The following is a 20,609-nucleotide window of genomic DNA, read 5'->3' as shown; positions in this document are numbered from 1 at the left end:
ATTATATTTTATATTTATAACATTAAATCCAAAGAATGTTTGAGAGGAGAGAGCGAAGAAGAGATTTAGTGTTACGCAAAAAATCTCATGAATTTTCTTGGAGAGCCCCAGCCAAAAATATCATGTTAAAATAAAACATTCGATAAGATTGGCCATTTAAAATTGTAACTAAGTAATTCATAATATGAAAAGAAATTTGTTTTGTGTTCTACCGTATTTTCTGTGTCATCGTTTTACTCATAAACTATTATTATTAGTTTTTATCACTACATTTTGAGCCGCCCGTCACCCAAAATTTTTATAACCAGTACAGTAGGAACATGGTTTAACTTTTATTACTTGTTAATAATAACAACAACAAAAGTTTAATATTGTCAATAAAAAAAATGTTTAATAAAAAAGTTAGCCTATAAAAGGGAAATCAAGAAAAAGCTAACTGTATTAATCGATTGAGCTATCTAATTATTACTTCAAATATATTTAGAATAAATTTGGGTTTTTTTGTTGAAAATATAACGTACTTTAATGTTGAAAAATATATTAATTTCCAGGGTGTTTTGAATGAGAAGTAAAACTATTTTTGACAATTACCTCTTTTCTCCCTCTTACCTCTCCTAACATAAAGAAAGAAACGTTCATATCTATTTTTAACTAAATAAAACAAATTGCAGTATAAAAATTGTAACTATACTAATTCCACTAATTGTAAACCTAATCCAGAAAATTAAATCCCTGACTAATACAAAGAATCGATTATAATATAAAAATATATAATTAAATTGTTGCAACGAATAACGATGCAACTGATAAAATTTAAATCTACCTCTCAACTTATATTAAAAAAATACCTATTGTATTATTCGCGTTTATATATTGTACATGAAGGTTAAAGCCATATAGGTACCTTCTCCTCCGGTACCTACTAACCTATAGGATTTTATTGGTTGACACTTGACCGTTCATAATGATAGCACAGTGGTTTGCGCGTCAAACACCCTAAAATTTGCACAACGTATAACAATAGTACCTATTATGCAGTTACAACTGGGACGGTCAATAAAATATAACTTGATATTAAAAAAAAAAAGTAAAGACGTGAGCATAAACATAAACAACTCTTCCTACTAATGTTTCGGAATGGCGTCAAGGTGAATGAACGTTCCAATAGCTATAACACGCCGGGTTATGTTATACATGTACAATGTGCATAATATAACAATATTCTTAATTCTTTTGTATCACCCAACTCACTAAGGTCATTAGGCCGGTAGTTGCAACTTCAAACACTGTCCGGCGTCTGAGTTCTGACCTTTCAAATATATTCAAGTATTATTACACGTTTTATTGGCTGTTCAGTCAGACGACAATACACGCTTTCTTAGACTCTTATTGAAATAGACTGCAAAGTTCCAATTTTCAGTCATCGAGTAGGTAGGCCGTGCAAAATGTATTATTTTTTAAACACTTATGTTCTCTTATTCTCAATATAAAAGTATTTACTTTTGGAACATGAGCTTTTAAGTTTTTATGATTCATAAGGTTGTATTAGCTTTCTACAAAACACATCGTACATTTTTGACTTTTGGTATAGAAGTGCAGTATTTAAACAATGCGAAACAATGTAAAAGGATGATTTAACTAATATTGTCAAATATTGACTTAGTCCCCAGTCCCCTTTACCCACGTTCTGTACAATTTATTTATTCAAATAATCTGACGAGTGACGCCGAGCGTATTTATGTAATTTTATTTATATAAACCAATAACCATAAGCACATAATATAGCCTAATTAAAATTAACATTTCAGGCATAGCGCTATTTTTTACGTGTCACATTTAATATAATGGCGGAATCATTTTTAATTTTTTCCCATAAGAAGGTAAGAGACGAGCGCACGGGTTTATGTGTCGTCATAGACACGTGTATGTGCATATATTATACATGATATAAGTAAATATATAACATGAGTAGTAGTAGTAGTAGTATTAGCATTTATAATAAAATAATAATTATGAATATCACAACAAACTGGCGATGACGTAGAGCGACGTCAGACTCGGCGTACTAGCGTGCGGAGAGTGGCCAGTGGTGCGTAAAAACAGGCCCCCCTCGACCGGTTCTCCTTATTCTTGGAGCAGTCAGCAGGATCACTATAATAAAGAATATTATTATCATTATGCACGGTGTATGTTGTGTGTGGTGGTGGTGTACAAAGCGGTTCACAACAGTCGTAACAGGTGTCTATCGGCGAGTGGACGGCGCTCGCTTTTTTTTGCCCGTTAAGAGCGATTAGCAGCGATTTTTTGGCCGCCACCGCTAGGTCCGAAAGCCGTTTTCGGGTTTTCGTATACGCCAAGGTTTTATTATTATTATTATATGAGTTTGTTTTGTCAAGTTTAAACGTTTTTTTAAACAGTTTCAAGTCGAAAAGAACTTAATTCACTTAAATATAGAACGGGCACCATGGAAAACGCCACCGCCGATTATTGCAGCATGTTCGCCAAGGAAGGGCTGGTGGTCGATGGATATATAGTGTCTCCTTCTGAAGTCCACAAACGGGCCAGCATCAGTCAAGTAAAAGTTAATATTAATTTTATTACAACGAAGTAGTAGGTCAACGTTTCGGGAATTATTTCACATCATAATATTATTATATTCTAGGCAAACGGTACTTAATTAATTCGTTTTTAAAATTATAATTAATTATTAATTATTATTAGTTGAATAAAATATATATTACATTAAATCGTTAGGTTTCTTGCTAGATACCCTCCCTTGTTAACAAAAATGATACCCTTCCTTGACCGAAATCAAGCCAAGCTAAATTTTCTCAAATTAAAAAATCGTTTGAGAACACAAGTTGTATAATTTCAACCATCTTTTTTGAGATTATTTGAATAGGAGGATAAAATACATAGCCGAAGAAAAACAAATAGTGCTATATTATTTTATTTTCATTCCAACATTTTACTTAGGGGCATAATATAACTTATGAACTTCGGTCGTAAATTGTTTTTTTTTTGTATTTTTAAACATAAAACAACAACAAGACAGTGTATAAAATGACCAAATTACCTAATTCAACTTAAATTACTTTAAAACAATGGTGCCAAAATTTTAAAATATTATTCAGGCATATTAGCAAAAAAAACGATAGTTTAACAGAAAAATTAAATAGTTGTTGATGTTTTCAAAAATGTATCAAGCAATGGGCCAAGCCTCAACATCACTGCTTTGAAAAGAAAAGTATAATATGTCATCTTTCTCGCTTAAATTACATTTCCCTGGTCGCCGAATAAGCCGATAAATTATTTTATTAGTTAATGTCAAATAACAAATTTATTTTATAAGGTAAAATAAATTAACATAATAATTTAAGTATTACAAAAAAAAACCGCCAGTAAAGAACTAGCAAGTTAAAAAAAATTAAATTTAGGTACAATTATTAACTTGCTTTATTTAGCCTTGATAACAAAAATTACTTATTTTATTAAGTAATAGTATTATTGCATTTGTGTCTTTCACGCGTTCTTCGTCTAATTTTTGTGGTAAAACACGAACATAGCACCCACTCGGGCGTACAAAAAAAAAAAAAATAATAATAATATTATTATTATTATAAAGCCGTTGCCGCACGTGTGTTGTGTCAGAAATCTGGCGGTAGCGTTACACCTGAGCGTTTCGCAATTAGCAATACCGTCGTTGTTCGCTTTATGTGTCGGACGAGCAGTTTTCCTTGTATATTTATATAGCTCCGGCTAAACATACACTTGTTGGTATTAAGCTATAATACACACAGAGAACCCAATGGAATTGAAAACGTAAAGACACGGGTTTTCGTTTCTAATATATATATAATGATGACAATACCTCCAGGCCTCACAGAGCAAACCATGAAGCCTGCTGAATTATTTTGTTCGTTTGCGCCAACACAAGTACGAAAATAAACCACCACTTTCATAAAAGACCTTATGGAACCGATCAAGAAAAGTTTGAATAAAGAACTGTCTTTATGACCATAACACATAAAGCTTACAAGACAATAGGCATCATAAGTCAAAAAGAAAAATCTCTTTAATTTTGTACCGGTCCGTAGGGATGTATTTTTTATACTATTTTTTTTCTCAAGCCGGTTCGCTTATCTGATTATCTGAGTACACTATAACCTAACCGGGCCGAACTGTTCCACATTAAATCGCCAAATGTTATTGTCCCAATAAAATCCATAGCGAATGCCGGTAGGACATGACCGAGGAGACTCAGCTGACAGGAGGTCCAACAAGATTTGGCAACGACATTGAAGTACTTTAATTTGTTTATTTCTTATTTTCTATTGCGAGTTTGCACACTAGTTTATCAATAAATAACGACCAATTATCAATAAGTTTAGCTGGGTACATTTAGCACACTAGTTCTACCGATTTTTACCGCATCTCAACCTATCATCCTTTACCTTTACCTATCATCCTATTGCACACTTAATAACAAGTTTGATAACAAAAAATCTAAAAACCAATATAATGTTGAAAATGAATAATAATTCTTTTAGTTTTTAACTGTTGTTGCGCAAAACAAATATATGAGCGTAGATGTGGCTTAATCATTATTTTTTTAATACCTATTATAAAATTAACAATTATTATGCCTAATATTTCTTGTCAAAAGAATAGTTCTAGTTTTTGTTACATAACAAAAACATATTTTTTCGCATAACCGGAAGACTAGTTAAGATTTATAATGCATAATAGTCATTAGATGGTCAAATTAGACATGCTCTGACAGTGAATGTTAAGTAATTTTTAAAATAAGTCGTTGCAAAATAATGGAGTTATTTTCAAAGTTATATAAGTATTAGTATGTTATTCTGTTAATATATTATTAAGCTGTTTGATCAAATATCATATAAAATAATTTTGTTTATAACTGACAGTTGATATGAAGTTTGGCATAATAATATATTTTAATAGATGTTGTCTTATAGCATTTTATCAAATGGAAAAAAGGATCTACCTATTTTCTTATAGCCGAATCTTAAAGAGTTATGAGGCAGACGCATTTTCGACTTTTATGAATGTCCTATCTTTCCATATAACGTTTTGGCGCACTCCACTGAACTAATGTAGGTGTTCCTTTTAAATTCATGCCACTTCATGTGCCCCGCCATAGCATGACCCTAGCTATATTACATAAGTATACGTGTATACAAAAAATGGAACGTTTTCTCCGATAATCGGTTGAAAAGTGATACTCTCAGATTAAAATAAAATATACTTGGATATCTACAGGCTATATAAATTATGTAGACAGCCTGCGTAACAGGTTTTAGGGTACTGTAATAGGTTACACACAGCGTATTATTATCAGAAAACAATTATTTTTTGGTATGAAATGAAAACGTTAAATTGTTCTGGAACAAATCTGTCTTAGAAAAAATATATTATGTCTCGCTATAAAATACATTGATGCTTATGTATAACTTTTGTATGTAATAACTCATAAAAATGTATAGAACATTGCAGACTAATATAAACTTAATACTATAAAAATCGATCAGACTTTTTATAAAATTATTTTTATTATTAAATCTCTGTAGCTGTCACAATATTTATAATTATTAAATGTTTATATCAAACACGCAAATTATAATACGAGGGCAATAATTTAGTTCAATTTGTAATTAGTTTCATTTCGCAAAAAGATTACAAAAAAAAAAAATTAAGTTTCGTAACTAGACCTTCACCGCGAGACGAAAAACGTACGAGTATAGTGTTTAAAGATTCCCAGATGGCCTCCGTTTCAATTAGATCCCCTTTCTCCTCTCTCTTAAAAAAACCGGCCGACAACGGTCTCCGTAATAATATAATATAATATATACTAACTATATTACTTACATACCTCGATATATCAAGATATCGGCTAACAAAAAAATGTATACTTTTGCAATTAATTATTAAAATAATAATAATTAGTTACTAATAACGAAAAAAATAATCGTTCGATTCGTTTAAATATAATTAGCAGAATGTTATACATGTTCGTGAGGTATTTCATTCACAGACTGTCGTTGTCGCTAACCCGGCTAACACGGTATGTGGGTCTAGGCTGTATGGACTTGACGTCACATATCGAGTTGTTTTCGGTTTTGAAGGGAAGGAGAAACGTTTTAAATATTTAGCCCTATAAAGTATCTATAAGGTACGATTATACTGATTTATAGACTTGTTGTATGACGAATTGGGTTCAGCGGTTTTACGGAGGTATATTGGGCCCAGACAAACAAATAAAAACAATAACTGCTCAGTTCTGCATAGAAGCTAAAATATCTGTTATTTTTAACTTAAAGTATTAAAATAGTGCGTATGATTGCGTTAAGTTAAATGTATTAGATCTCTGAGTCCAACATTTGTATTCGAAGGTAATCAGTGCCTTAGATAGACCTTAGATCATAATAGCTAGTCATTACCTAAGTCCTAAGAAATAATTATAATATATATTTTAAAAGTCGGATTTTGCGGGCCCACAAAAAGTTTTTAGAAAGAAAAATTATTGTAATAGGTAATAATATTAATTTATTTATTTGTAATGAACTAAATCGTGAAAGTTATATATTATGTCTTAATCATTAAACATTTTTCAATATTAAATATTTGTTCTCAATAATTGATCTCTGTCCTTGATGGTGATTAAAACTCAAAATAAATTATAAAATAAAAAAATCCGGTTTTTTAGCATTTCCATACATATAATCCAAGACTCATGATCACTTTGTTAAAAATAATAAAACATTGTAGGTATTAAACTAGTTTCTGATATAATTTATAAGTATACGTTTTATTAGCAAATATGTTAAGGAAAAAAATCAGTTAGACAGAAAAAAATTTGATTTTCAATATTTTACATAACATTATCATCGTTACGTCGGCTACATTATCATATGTTTGATAGAATTGAGACGCATGAATGGAGGTCAACTGACAGAAATAACTAGCTATCCGCTCGACGACATGCTTTCTAAATGCAAAATATCGATTATTTTTTTAATACAAACGTCGTGTACAATACTTTCGAGTCGTACATTCATTCCTTTATTTTTGTCATCAGTATACAAAACTCAAAAGTGTCTACATTTTCTATCTATACAAATCATTATTTAATTGTAGCTCAAGCTGGCATTGTATAATACTTGGATGCTATAAAAGTAGCATGCTGAAATCATTAGGCCTTAAGGTATACGATCGACTCATATTTTCAATATATAAACACAGACGTTTTATTGAACTCCACGCTTCTAACGCTGACGCAATAGCTTTTTTGAAAAAAATAAATACAAAGAATTTGAAGTGTTATGCGGAGTGTCAAGATGATTCCAAATAGTCAAATAGATGGGTCATTCTGCGCCTATGAAAATGTATATACATGTGTTACTCAATGGATACATTTTATTAATTTTTATGTTTATTACTTAACCTAAATACATTTTATGTTTATAATTAAAATATATTTTATTATGGTATAAACTATATATTATTATAAACATAAGTTCTTATATAATTCGTATTATCTATTCGTTTTGTAACTGAAATATCTGTAGGATGTGGCAGTAACTGGCACGCTTAATAAGTTCATGCAACTCTTATGGTTTACTGAAAATATAGGTTATGGCTTAGCTTTTGTATAGGTAAGCATAAAAAATAACATAACAAACCATGATACATTAAATTACGATTTTATTCCTTTGCCATTAATTTAATATAACAATAATTCACAAATCATTGAACGTATAGAATATATTCAATGAAAATATCTTCTGTTATAATTTTGTTTTTTTACAAACACCTATTGTGACTTTTTTACTGTTAATCTGTAACCTTGTCGTTCGACGAAACGGCTAACCTTTGTCTTTTGTTAAGTACTCTCCTAAAATAATTTTACTCAATGCCGATTTTGATTATATCAAATCACGGTAAGGTTATTAATAAAAAAAAAAAATACTCAGCAAACAAAAAATTAAAATTCAAGTAAATAATAAAATACATAGGTAATGTTAAACACTAAACTGAACTCTATGCTTGACAGCCCTATATTTCAGGGCAATCCGTGATATTACTATAATAATACCGTTATATAGTTTCTCTCTCTTGCAATTTATATTTGTTTAACAATCTTTTCATTTAGGTGTTTTTTAAACGTTTTAGATTACGTAGGTCGTCGAAAGCATAATGCCTTAGTACATTTTTTGAGAAATTGAGTATGTATATGAACTGTATAGCGAAATACAGTTATATGTATATCATGTTACATTATATATCTTATATTCGTATTAGCGTTAAGACACTTTGAATGTTTATGTACAATATGTTGCTTAATAACACATTGTACACAAACATTCAAAGCCAAATAGTCAAATTTTTACTAGAAGAAAAATTATCTGGTATATTAAATATATGGCATTATAATTTATATAACTTTAATAGTCATGTCTGGTTAATTTTTTAATAAATGCACTTATCTTATAAGTGTGCTTTGCCCTCGATATTTTGTAAAATTTCCAAATACTTTTCTGAGCTTAAGCGTTTTGTCAACTTTTAAAATCTAAATGAAAACTTTTTCTAATGTTTTTTTTCAGTTGTTAAATCATGAATGACCTACTAAAATCATTGACTGGTAGACAACCTGTTTTGAAAGAATTCTGTTGACTCGTGTGATATTTATTTAAGAGCAAACTCAAATTTTATAACATTATTCACACAGTTCACACGAATTATGCAGTTTTGTATTGGAGAAAACATTTTTTTAACTATTTCATAATTTTTCACAACGTTAAAATTTATTTACCGAAAATAGAAAAATTTACAATATTTTAAATTAAATTAACCCATATATTTTGAAATATTAGGTAGGTGTTTAAGAAATACATCAAATATAATATTTTATTAGAATAATTTAAAAATGTTTATTTATTTTATCATACTAATTTTCTATATAGAGTATTATCATTTATTGTATTGCATAATTTCAAAATAATTTTGCCATATTATGCTTAATTTTCACAGTAGAACTTTTTATCTTCGTCTGTGATATGATAGGAATTATGTATAAGTATATATTTTTTAATCTAAGGCGCGGTTCGTTGATCGCATACGGCATATATATTACTTACGAACAATAAAGTAATAAAATAATAATAATAATAATTATTATTATTAGTTTATTACTTGATTTCGAAATACAAGTGTCGGTTATGCGGAAAATTTCGACCAGCACATCTCAATGTCGACCGTGAACCGAATAATATTAATTCGGTTGGTATGGATTTAAAATTCAAACGTCAGTATCCATATATGTATACACAATTACTTTGTTTCGTATGCTTGTGTATGTTGTATACATATCTGTACACGGTTTGTCATGTACGTGATTCATTGACCGGTGATTAAGTTTATTGTTAGTATCCATTAATAAAAGTTTATAACAATGCCGAAGAGTTACACGTGCAGTTTAACAATGATGATGATGATGATTCAACATATCGTTTAATAAGTATAAAATAAATCATCACTACACTGAATTATTTCAAAATGACAAGAATGGTGACTGTTTCATGTTTTAAGTTTTAACTGTTAGTGAAATAAACAAAATAATAAATTCATTTAAAAAGTCAATATATTATTTTTTGTTACATCTATTTAGTCGATCGTTACCCGCAGACTGTAGTTTGCTTTTGGTTACATAATATATTCATAAAATAAAACATGATTTTAGATTTTGCATCGACCAAAATTACTATTAACGTAAAGCAGTTTTTCCACTGATTTTTTGTATAATCGTTGAGCTAACAGTCTGCTAGCATATTAAGGTATTAAAATGTTTATTTTTGAAAACTAATTTTTAAAAGTTAAACGTTATAATTCACATATAAAGAAAAATAATGTCCTGGACAAATTCTAAGATTTTTTTTTGGACATGTAAACTATTTTTTTTTTTTTTAATCCGTAGATTGGTTGAATGATGAAATTCTCCTCTTCGTCCTCTCATTTGACGACCTTGTATTGGCAGTCCCCACCCGGAGATCCGAATGGGGGACTCTTTACCTCTACAATCATCATCATTTCATCATTATCCTCAGGAAAGTTAATGCAGTAGTTTCCTCTTGCTTTCTGCATCGCAGTTGGTGAGCCATTACTTGAATTATCTTCAAGCTGCCTCCACCATATCCTTCCATTGCCGTTAGTTCTGCTACAAAACTCGCCAATGGTCGGTAGTAGCGGTTGCTGCTTCCCTCCGCTACCTCCTTTTAATCGCCTCTTACGATAAGCAGGAGTTACTGTGGACCTATTCTAACCCCGGACCCACACAGGGAATGTAAACTATATACCTATTTAAAAAATATTTAAGTCTATCCTTTGGCTACTACGAAGTACTAAGATCTAGGAGTTGAATAAATGTATAACCCGTTTTTCAGCTTTCAAATATAATAGTAACAAGATAGGGTCAAGCGGTTAATTGTACACTAAAATGTGAAAAATATTAACGCAATTTAATTAAATAATCAACATTTTTAATAAGTAATAACTAATAACCTTGTAATTTAAAGTTTGAATAAAGCATTATAGTTTAAATATTGAAATATACTTTTTTATTATTAAAATAAATACTTTAACAGCTACAAGGTTATTTAATTATAAATTATATTTTTAATGCATGCATATTTAGTAACTGGTATAGTTAGTTTTAAAAAATAAAACAATAACTAGTAAGTTTGCTTACTAATATGTGCTTGCTTGTTCTTTGTATTGGTAATATAGTAACAAAAAATTACTGACATTGATTTAAAAAAAAAACATTTATAATCGATGCCACTGATTAAGAAAATAGTTATTATCGCATAATTATACAAGCGATTGTTCTCCGACATTGCGAATCGCTTTATTTACTCATTAGACGGACGTTGGTGAGTTTCTTGTGAACACAGCTAAACGTAAAGTAAACATTATCTTGTGATGTTCACTTGGGCGTTAATATTGCAGCCTGTTGCCGGTAAACAATAACGGAATGGCTCCTAAATTGCTTATGTTCTTATAATTTAAACGAAACGTTTGTTACGAGGCTTTACGATTTTTTTCAAACGTGTCACTTTTGGTTTACGGGTACCGCGATGATCGAGACGGGTGTTAATTAGACAGCGCCCATCTTGTGTGTCTGCTCGTCGACATTGCTATATTCTATTGTTTGAATTAAGGAAGTGACCGGATATTTTTTGTTAACGCCGATGTGTGATTGACGTGAAATGACCTTATTTCTTTCAGTCAAGTTCAAATGTCGTCGCGGCCAACACAACTATTAACAACCGCGATTTCGGACGTGCCTGCAATGATATTGTAATATTGTCACTGTTGGCATCCGTACACCGTTCAATCAGTGTATATATTATCCACCTCAGTACCTATATAGCACCTGCTATATTGCCTGGTGTATGATATCCTTTCTAATTATTATTTTATTGTCGTCGCACGAATAGCGTACACCGCGCCGTTGCCCGTCAACAATCAACAGCTGATACCGTCTTAGTCATACAAAGTCATCATTATTATTATAACAGTCACGGATCTGTTGACTGCGACAAAAACAATAATGAAAAAAAACACAATTTGAAACCCATCAACGCAAATTACCAATCGTCCAATTTATTAAACGTGTACGTGATTACCGTATGCCTACCAACCGATTTGGATTTTAAAATCAAATAAAATAATTAATTAGTATTTTTTTTTATATTGTTTGGCAAAGCGCGTGCGTGTTTAATTAAAAAAAAATTATTGTTTTTCTTAAACACCATTTTGTTGAATATTTATTATTCTCATTGTGTTTGTACAGTACGCATGTACCTACTCGGGCGGATGTCGAAGCCATTGCTATTTTTCATTTTGAGTAAACACGAATTTTGTCAACGTTGTTTATTCTTCATCGTCCGATCTGTGTGGGTTGAACTGATTGATTTTTGCCCCAAAACAAAATGACTGCGTGCATCAGTTATGCAAATATTAAAATAATATTATCAAAAAAAACTCCGCTGACGATAACCACTTATTATTCAAAATCTAAGTGGATATTAAATTAGAAAAAATAATGATTTATGTATATTTATAGGCGTCATTGAAGATTTATCTTGTCAATCTCTAAAAACAATGCAAGGATAATAATTTAAAAATGGTCTAAGTTGTAATTAAATCTTTTTTTTAATTAAACCTATTTATAGTTTTTTTTTAATACCAAACAATTCTCGATCTTCTTGTATAACACAATGATAGGATCTGTCACGTTATGCTATATAATTATTTTCAAATTTAAGAGATGTATCAATGTATTAGAATAAAAAGGGGAAATTAAACAGTAATAACCATCTGGTAATTTCCAGAGAAAACAAACACAAAAGCCACAATTTGTCATTTTAAGTTTTAGCTGAATAATTTGAGTTTTCAAAATATATTTATTATATTCTGTGATCATGCTTTTTTTAAATACAAATAAACTTAATTTCAAAAATGAATAAATAATTTATTTATTTGGTTTTGTTTCTTTAATTAATGTGATAATGAATGATAAATTAAAATTATGCCATAAGGTTTTAACTATGGATTTTTTTTCTATGCTAATTTCAATAAAATAAAGATGTATTGTTGCGTAAGAGCATCGGTTGTTATCATAAATTATAAAATAAATCACTGCATATTATTATTATTATTTTTTTTTTAATGTTAGGTTAATGAACCTAATCTAACACAAAAAGGGCAAGGTATGTTGATAGATCTACTACTAATAGTGTATAAGTTAATTGACGTGAGCGTAACATAACAATATACCAATATACTTAGACAGTTTTTTAAATGAATGCCAAATAAAATTTGTGGAATTCGCATAAAAAGGTAATTACAATTAAACAAAGCGTGTAACAATTATGTTGTAAACAAAAACAAATGTTAATACCTTTCCCAAGGTAAATCTGAATATGAAAATACAAAACAGAGCTGTTTGGGTTAGTGAACGCCTGCAAATTACTTGTGTAGTGTGTTTATATATATATGTATATGTGTTTGTGTTGTGGTAATAGATACGTGTCTTTTGCTTGGTTTTTTTAAAGGCATTATGAAAAGTGTTGTTTTCAGGTGGATATTTTTTAACAGAACTCGTCGAAATTGGCAAAAAAAAAATGACTGAAAAAACTACACGTGTTGTCAAAATAATTTGCATTGTTTTATGTTTAGTAACCTACTTTTTCAATGTGGAAATTTCAAATGAGAGAATTTTGTTTGAGGAATTCAAAGGGTGCATGTCGATGAAAAAAGACAGGAACTACTATTCGCAAGTTCTACCCAGACAGGTTAACCCTTTCGTTACTGACAATCTCGTACGAGGATTTAACTTTAAAAATCTAATAAAATATTAACAACGTACTATCATTATCAAACATGTCTTTAAACATAAGTTCTAATTAGTTCATTGATGATAAAAAAATGTACACAGCTATATTGATAATCAATATCAGTCCGATACGTAAAAAATTTGTTGATTTTTTTTCGAAAAATAAAATCCCAGGAACGAAATGGTTAAATTAGAAAAAATGACGTATGCTAGTTAACGGCGTATGCTACATTACAAACGAAGCCGTCTAAATTATGATGATGAGTAAAATATTTTATTCTTCATGGTTAAAATTAAAAACTGAGATAACTAAAAATAGTAATCGTAATAATATGGGATTTTTTAACTAAAATTTCAAGAATGAAATAATGTTATATGAAACAGTACATTTATTTGCCGCCAGAGAGCACTTGCTTTATAAATAAAAAACTTTATTTTATGATTGTCATTAAATGACACTTGGCAGATATATAGGTATATTTGTTTACATTATTCACAAATTTCAATGAATCGATGCTATGGAATTATACATACCTATATATAATTATATAATAATGATAATGTATGTATAACTATAAATAGCTGAAGCAGTTTTATTAGGAGCTCTATTTAAAATCGACTCTTCGGCAATAATAGACACTGAAATATAGTTCTTGTTTATAACAATGTAAACAACAATTTAAAAATATTTTAATTTGTTGTCACATAACATTTTGGATGCGTAATTATCCGTACTATGTGTGTTTTCCATCTCATCAGTAGTTCATTAAGAGTAATCAAAATGACAGTCAACATCTACATGTATATTTAATGCCTTTATGAGATTCTAAGAGTATAATCTATATTATGTTGTGAAAGCGTTTCAATATCGTATCCCACGTCAAAGAACTAACGATTTGTGTTTGTTTTTTAGGACCGAGATTGTACGGTAAAAACCAAAGATTCTCTTTCGAGGAGTACCAAGACTTATTCGCTACTAGAATATCACGAAGTAGAACCGTATTTGCAGTCCAATCCGTACATTACTTCCGGCTATAGAAATAAATTGTCAACGAAAATGTGTTTGGAAAGGTGAGAACTCTTAACTACAAGGTAGTCGTAGATGCGCAAATGAAGATTATTATTCTGGCAAACGTATACCTATTAATGAACAGGGAACTAAAAGATCATAAGGAAATAGCGATAATATTCTTAAATCTTTCATGATTTTATTACACTTGCGGTGACCTTCAGATGTTTAGTTCGTATGTTTCGAACGTGTCATCGACCTTCAACATTACTATTACCTAGTACCTAGTCAAATAATTATTATACGATGTTAATTAAACAAAAACAATGTTTCAATGCTAAATTTTGATGTACCCATAAAGTATAAAAATACCATTTAGGCTGTCGGATAATTGAGCCAATATTCTTGATTCTTCTTATTTACAAAGTTTTGTTTTTAACGGGTAAGTAAAATAGGAATGGTTTCCGGCGCTAATTATTATTTTATAATATTATATAATAAAATATTCGCATAGTATAATTTCATATGAAAATCTAGGTAGCATACTATTTTTTTTTACTTTTCATTGTAATAGTAATTTATTAACGGGTATAAATTAGATACTTACTATTGTTTATTAGGAAACGTATGAGTGTGAGAGATGTTGCTCAAACAGATTAGACTAAGCTAACCAACCCCAACAGGGATTCATAATTCTAGAAAATAAAAACCAAAATAGTTGCAGCTAAACATTGTTTACAATTTGTTTTAGCGTATTTTGGTTGACAAATGAAACCATAAACATATGGTCCCACTTATTCGGTTGGATGTTGTTTTTCGGTTTAACAATCTACGATCTGATGCTGGTGAATATCCGTGCTTCGCCTTTTGACAAAATGGTCGTAGGACTACTACTCGGATGTTTTCAGGTATATAATTTTGATTTTGTTAAAAAAATTGCAATGAACGGAAAATAATAATAACTGTATAAAGTCCAGTTTTACACCTAGTAACAAGAACTGCTTACACCAAAATTACTATGTTTTGTGACAAATTGTGAAGTACATACACACTTGTCTAATGAATTTAATCTAATTATAAGATTTAGTTCAATTTTAATCCTAAAGTAGTTTTAAGTTAGTTTTCAAACCCTTGATTGATTGTAACGTATGAACTGTGACGTCAGATGTGGACCGGACAAACCGGTTATCAGTATCATTTACAATAACGACTAGTATAATAAACAATAATTATATTATACACACTTAAATTCTGATTCACGTCTAAAAATCATGTACTTACATTTTTAAAAGTATAAAAAGACTGATTCGAATTTGTATCAAACCATATCAGAACATAAATTAAAATTATTATATTAATTACACTCCGAATGCGGCACTCTGGACTAGATAGCACATAATTTTGTTTAGAGAAGTTTGATAATTTCCGGTATTTACAGCTGGAGCTTTTTATTTTTTTTTAAATATAAAATATAATATTAAAGTATACAACTTTTTAAAACATTTTTTAAAAGATTCAAAACAGTCGATACTGCCTTTTAGCACCTTTGTAATAAACGCCAAGTCTAATATTGACTGCATTGTGTGTTTAAACCACAATGCTTTAGAACAGCTTTAGAAGACTCACCTACCATTTCTTGCTTATAGGCTACTATTCTAGCAACTTTCAAACTTCAATAGCCTTTATCTCTTTTATTAAATTTCCTACACACACTTCCACACATCATTGCTGGCCTTTCTACAGTTTTATACACTTTTCTTTTAATCTTGCTTCTTTTACCCAATGATGACTGATGTGCTAACCATGGGGAAAATACATATTACGATACATATTACAAGTTGCTCTAACTGAATATTAGGTTGGTCGAATTATTTATTTTGTTACTCCAACTATACATTTATGATGCCTCTATATTAACTATAATATTTTAATGGTTCAACTATATTTTTCCCCATGTGATCTTGATGCATAATATATTATATATATATATAGTATCGTCTTTACTACTCTCATTACTAAACATAAAGTTTAATATTTTTAATTATTATATAATAGTATGGTGGCATTTACGCTATAATGTTATTTTACCCTATCCTATAACACATTTTAATGAATAGTTATTGAAGTACCACTAATTTTTAGATATAAATATTGTGTAATATTTAAATTAGAATTTCGTTATATAATAATTTATGATACATTGTTTAGATTAGCATGGCAATGTCTTCGGTGTACCACACGTTTGGATGCAAATCTGAACAACATTTTCACTGTTTTCTGTCTTTCGATTTGTTTGGTATAGCAATGAGTCTGCTGGCTATTTACTTGTCAGGTGTCTATTACGCCTTTTGGTGTCATCCAGTAAGTGATTTATTGTTCTATGATTTTATTTTAGAAGTAATGTTTATACATTCAAACATTGTGCTATGGGATTTTAGGTTCACCAAACTTTCTACTTAGCGACAGTGCTTGCCATATTTGTGGCTTGTATGGTGTTGCAAATACCAAAGCTCAAAATTAGTGATAACATAAAGATGATCTCGTTTGTATCATGGGCGGCGTATGGAGTAATACCAACATTCCATTGGGTCCTGGTCATGGGAGGATGGGAAAATCCAATAGTCTCCGTAAGTATATAGACATATTTTAGCTAGTATATACAATTAGGTTTCAGGCCAACCAGCATTAATTAAGTAACTCAAAATTGTATTTGATTTTTTACTTGTAAGAATCAACAGTCCCGGTCTCGGAAATTAAAGTGGCAAGATTTTAAACATATTAATAGAAAACTAGAAAATATTTTCTAGTTTTGTATTACAACTATAAATTTATTTTTCTCGTTTTTTTAAGTCATTGTCACTAATTGTTTTGATGGTCAATGACTCCAAGATTAGAAACAATTAAGATTTTTAACTAATTGATTATTAAAGCAAAATTTAAAGTGATATGTTTCAAGCGTCAATGACGTCAGTAACCATTAAATATAATACAACATTTTTAGTTTGTTTAATGCAGTCATTCTAAATAATGCCACCTATATTAATTAAACTTGCTATACATATTAAACTGTTTTGTTGAATAGTGAATTTAATTTACTATAAAGCATTTACAATCTGCATAAACTTATTTTTGACGCGAAAATTATAGGTGCCATCACGTTTTCTTACGGTACCTTGAAAATGTAGTAATATCATTATAACTGCAGTCGAGACATATTAACTTGGAATGTTGGTACCACAAAACATTTGATAATACTTCTATCCAAATAGTGAGACAGTTACATTAAAGCTGGGCCACGTTATTTTTTTTTTAAATAGATTTATTTTAAACATTTAATTAAAAAATAAGTATTTGTTGAATAGTTATTTGAAAAAATAACTGTCATTTTTATCTTAAAGAATCTATGTTTACCTGTGTTACTATTATTACCATCAATGTTAAAAGAAAAATTGTGTTATGTACTATTGTATTGATCTAGTATGCTGTGTCTTATATGGCAACCTATGTTTTAGGCAGCCCGCTTGATTTTTTTAAATAAAGTCTCTCTATTAAATTTTATTCGTGATTTTTTTTCACCACAAAAATAACTTAATAAAACATAGTTCACTGTTTACATACAAAAACGTATACATTACATACTAGTAATATTTTACAAGTACGTTTTTTGTAGTACGTACAAATCAAATTAAAAATTAAATTATTGTAAAAGCAAATTCCGTAGTTAAATTAAAAAATTAAAACTAATTTAATTTCATACTTATTTAATTGTTAAACCCCACCTTTAGAAAAACCATGTTGCATAATATTTTTATTTTATTTTAGTAACATACACCAAACGGCTTTTTATAATTGTGTAAAGACAATAAAGTTTCATTTAAAATACACAAATAACTAAAAAATAAATATAAGTATACATATTATAAAGTAAATTAACGAATAGTGTGGCCTTAACACGAATTTTACAGCATGTATATATCATAAATTATTATAAATTCCATCATATGATTTAGTGGTGCATTTTTGGTAAAATTGGATCTGGTAGTTGGAAGGTAAAACAAATTGTTGAGCCTGGTGTTAGTCGGGACAGAAGAGTATATCTTTTCGATGACTTAGCCTGGGGCTAGTAGCACATAGCCTTGCGAACCTACAACCCCCACGAGTCCTACCCAGTAGCCTTAGATCATAATCATAATAAAGCAATAGCTGAGGTTATTGCGCCGTTTTTCTAGTGATTGTAGTCTAAGAACATTATTAATGGGGCTATAGTCATGAGGCGGGTGTAAAAATGTTTGGCAGTAACCAACAAAACTCAAAAACCTATTCTGCACACGATAATTCTCTGTCTGTCACATGCAAATCTATATAAGGCCGAAAATCTAGGGTAGGGACATAAAGAAATCCAAGAGCTTTTACTTGGCCAATTGACATAACTTTTAGATCAAAATGAGATTTATAAGTCATAAACCATTTTTTTTATATTTTAATTCTTCGTACACCGAAAAAATACATAGTTTTAAAAACTAAGATTATGGTTATTATAAAGGCACAATACATTTATAGTTGGAATAACCAAATAAATAGTTAGACCAACTAGTGTTTAGTAGAGCAACTATTTATTTAGTTATTCTAACTATGCATTTATTATGATTTGTGTCGCTATATTAACTATAACTTTAGATGGCCCAACTATGTATTTCTCCGTAATATGTAAGTTCTCCCAGTTTTCAAAAACATGTGTTACGTCACTTGTATTTACATAATATTTTGTTAATAGAAAACTTTTTTTTCAGAAACTGTTACCGAGAATATTTTATATGTACTTCTTCAGCGGACTAGCCTTCTTAATATACATTACCAAAGTACCAGAACGTTTTTTCAAAGGTAAATAACTATAATAAGTAGCTTACAAGTTGGGGAGTACAAGTAATACTATCTGTATTCACTAATTATTATTAGTTAAGTAACGCTATTTTTTTGGCGTTGTATGCCCTCTGTCACAAACTTGTTTGGATTCAAAAAAAATATTTGTTTAATCTTTTCTTCAACATATTTTAATTTTTAACTTTATCACAACTTTTTTTTTAAATTACATAGCAGCCACTCAGTCTCTTTCCTGTTTTTGTGATATTAGTATTTATTGAATACTTCCAGCTCGAAATTCAAACCTGTAGTGTACAACATAATGCTATATCAACAAAACAAATGAATAAACAATTTCCAATGTTTTAAAAATGTTGTAGTGTGTTGTTTGATTCGAGTAGATTGCTTGGAATTGTTATAGTTTACTTGTAAAAATAATAAATTAGTTAAATATTCTTTACTATATATAACCATAAGTTGCTCAAGTTTTTTCTAGAATTTAATATTCATTCATTAAAACACTGATTTAAAATGTAAATTTATTTCACTAATATTTGTTGGTAGGTTTTTTCTATTCTTTATTTAGGCGTATTTAAAACGATAATTGGCTCAAGGTTAATGTTATACTTTTATTTGACTAGAGATTATTTTTTCTGGGCAATTATTATAATGTTTGGCCCAACACATGTAGTGGAATAATAATACTATTTATATATTTTTCAGGTAGAGTAAATTATTTTGGATCTTCGCACCAATGGTGGCATTTTCTAGTCGTATACGTTTTGTATTATTGGCACAACACTGGCATTCAATACATAGAGTTTAGAATGAACCACGGATGTGCCCATGATTTGCGATTATGATATTTTTTAATAGCAATTGTTATTATTGCTCGATTTTGTGTACACAATCTCTTTAAATTATTGTTTACTATGGCTTGTTTTTCATTTAATTTGCGATGTACTAATCATAATTTGTATATTTCTGATTTAATTTATATAAAACAAATGTATTGTATTGTATTGTATTTTGCTACCACAATAAACGTGCAAAAAACAATTACAATTTTTTATAAAATACCAGTTGTATCTACATTGTGTACTTTACATCATACACAAGTGAATTTTAGTGCATTCATTTAAAGCTAAATTATTAGCGTTTTTATTACGGTTAAAATTGTTAAGATTTTAAATTATTCCTTAGGCCGATTGATGTAATGATACGATATAATTGACACATGTGAATTTTATTGCCTATTCAACACGCCATTAAATGTAGTATTTTCAAAATCTTGATATTGACGTATAGGTGGTAATGTAC

The 20,609-nt window shown here is 29.4% G+C and overlaps 1 protein-coding gene across 2 annotated transcripts; it reads left to right on the top strand.

Annotated features, from left to right (window-relative positions):
* Positions 1-2,180: 2,180 nt before the first annotated feature.
* On the top strand, positions 2,181-20,366 carry LOC126838061 (progestin and adipoQ receptor family member 3). 2 transcript variants are annotated; one of them, XM_050572164.1, is made up of 7 exons: positions 2,181-2,575; positions 14,334-14,491; positions 15,181-15,337; positions 16,638-16,790; positions 16,868-17,056; positions 19,220-19,310; positions 20,013-20,366. In XM_050572164.1, exons 1-7 carry the CDS (start codon positions 2,465-2,467, stop codon positions 20,150-20,152), a joined length of 999 nt encoding a protein of 332 aa, XP_050428121.1. In that variant the 5' UTR covers positions 2,181-2,464; the 3' UTR covers positions 20,153-20,366. The 2 variants fall into 2 exon arrangements, with proteins under 2 accessions (XP_050428121.1, XP_050428120.1); XM_050572163.1 differs by having other exon boundaries at positions 2,182-2,581.
* The last annotated feature ends 243 nt before the right edge of the window (positions 20,367-20,609 follow it).

The sequence above is a fragment of the Adelges cooleyi genome, unplaced genomic scaffold, assembly GCF_023614345.1.
Source record: "Adelges cooleyi isolate 19-005CV unplaced genomic scaffold, UGA_ACOO_1.1 ACOO_flye_CR_arks_rails_tigmint_CR_PRNA_30, whole genome shotgun sequence".
NCBI classification, from domain to species: domain Eukaryota; kingdom Metazoa; phylum Arthropoda; class Insecta; order Hemiptera; family Adelgidae; genus Adelges; species Adelges cooleyi.
This window is presented reverse-complemented; position numbering and strand designations above follow the sequence as displayed.

Bases quoted from the DNA above. Each gene is read 5' to 3' on its own strand.
- LOC126838061 (XM_050572163.1), top strand. From the start codon at position 2,465: ATGGAAAACGCCACCGCCGATTATTGCAGCATGTTCGCCAAGGAAGGG. The intron at 14,492-15,180 runs GTGAGAACTCTT...AATTTGTTTTAG, and splicing joins ACGAAAATGTGTTTGGAAAG to CGTATTTTGGTTGACAAATG. The intron at 16,791-16,867 runs GTAAGTGATTTA...ATGGGATTTTAG, and splicing joins ACGCCTTTTGGTGTCATCCA to GTTCACCAAACTTTCTACTT.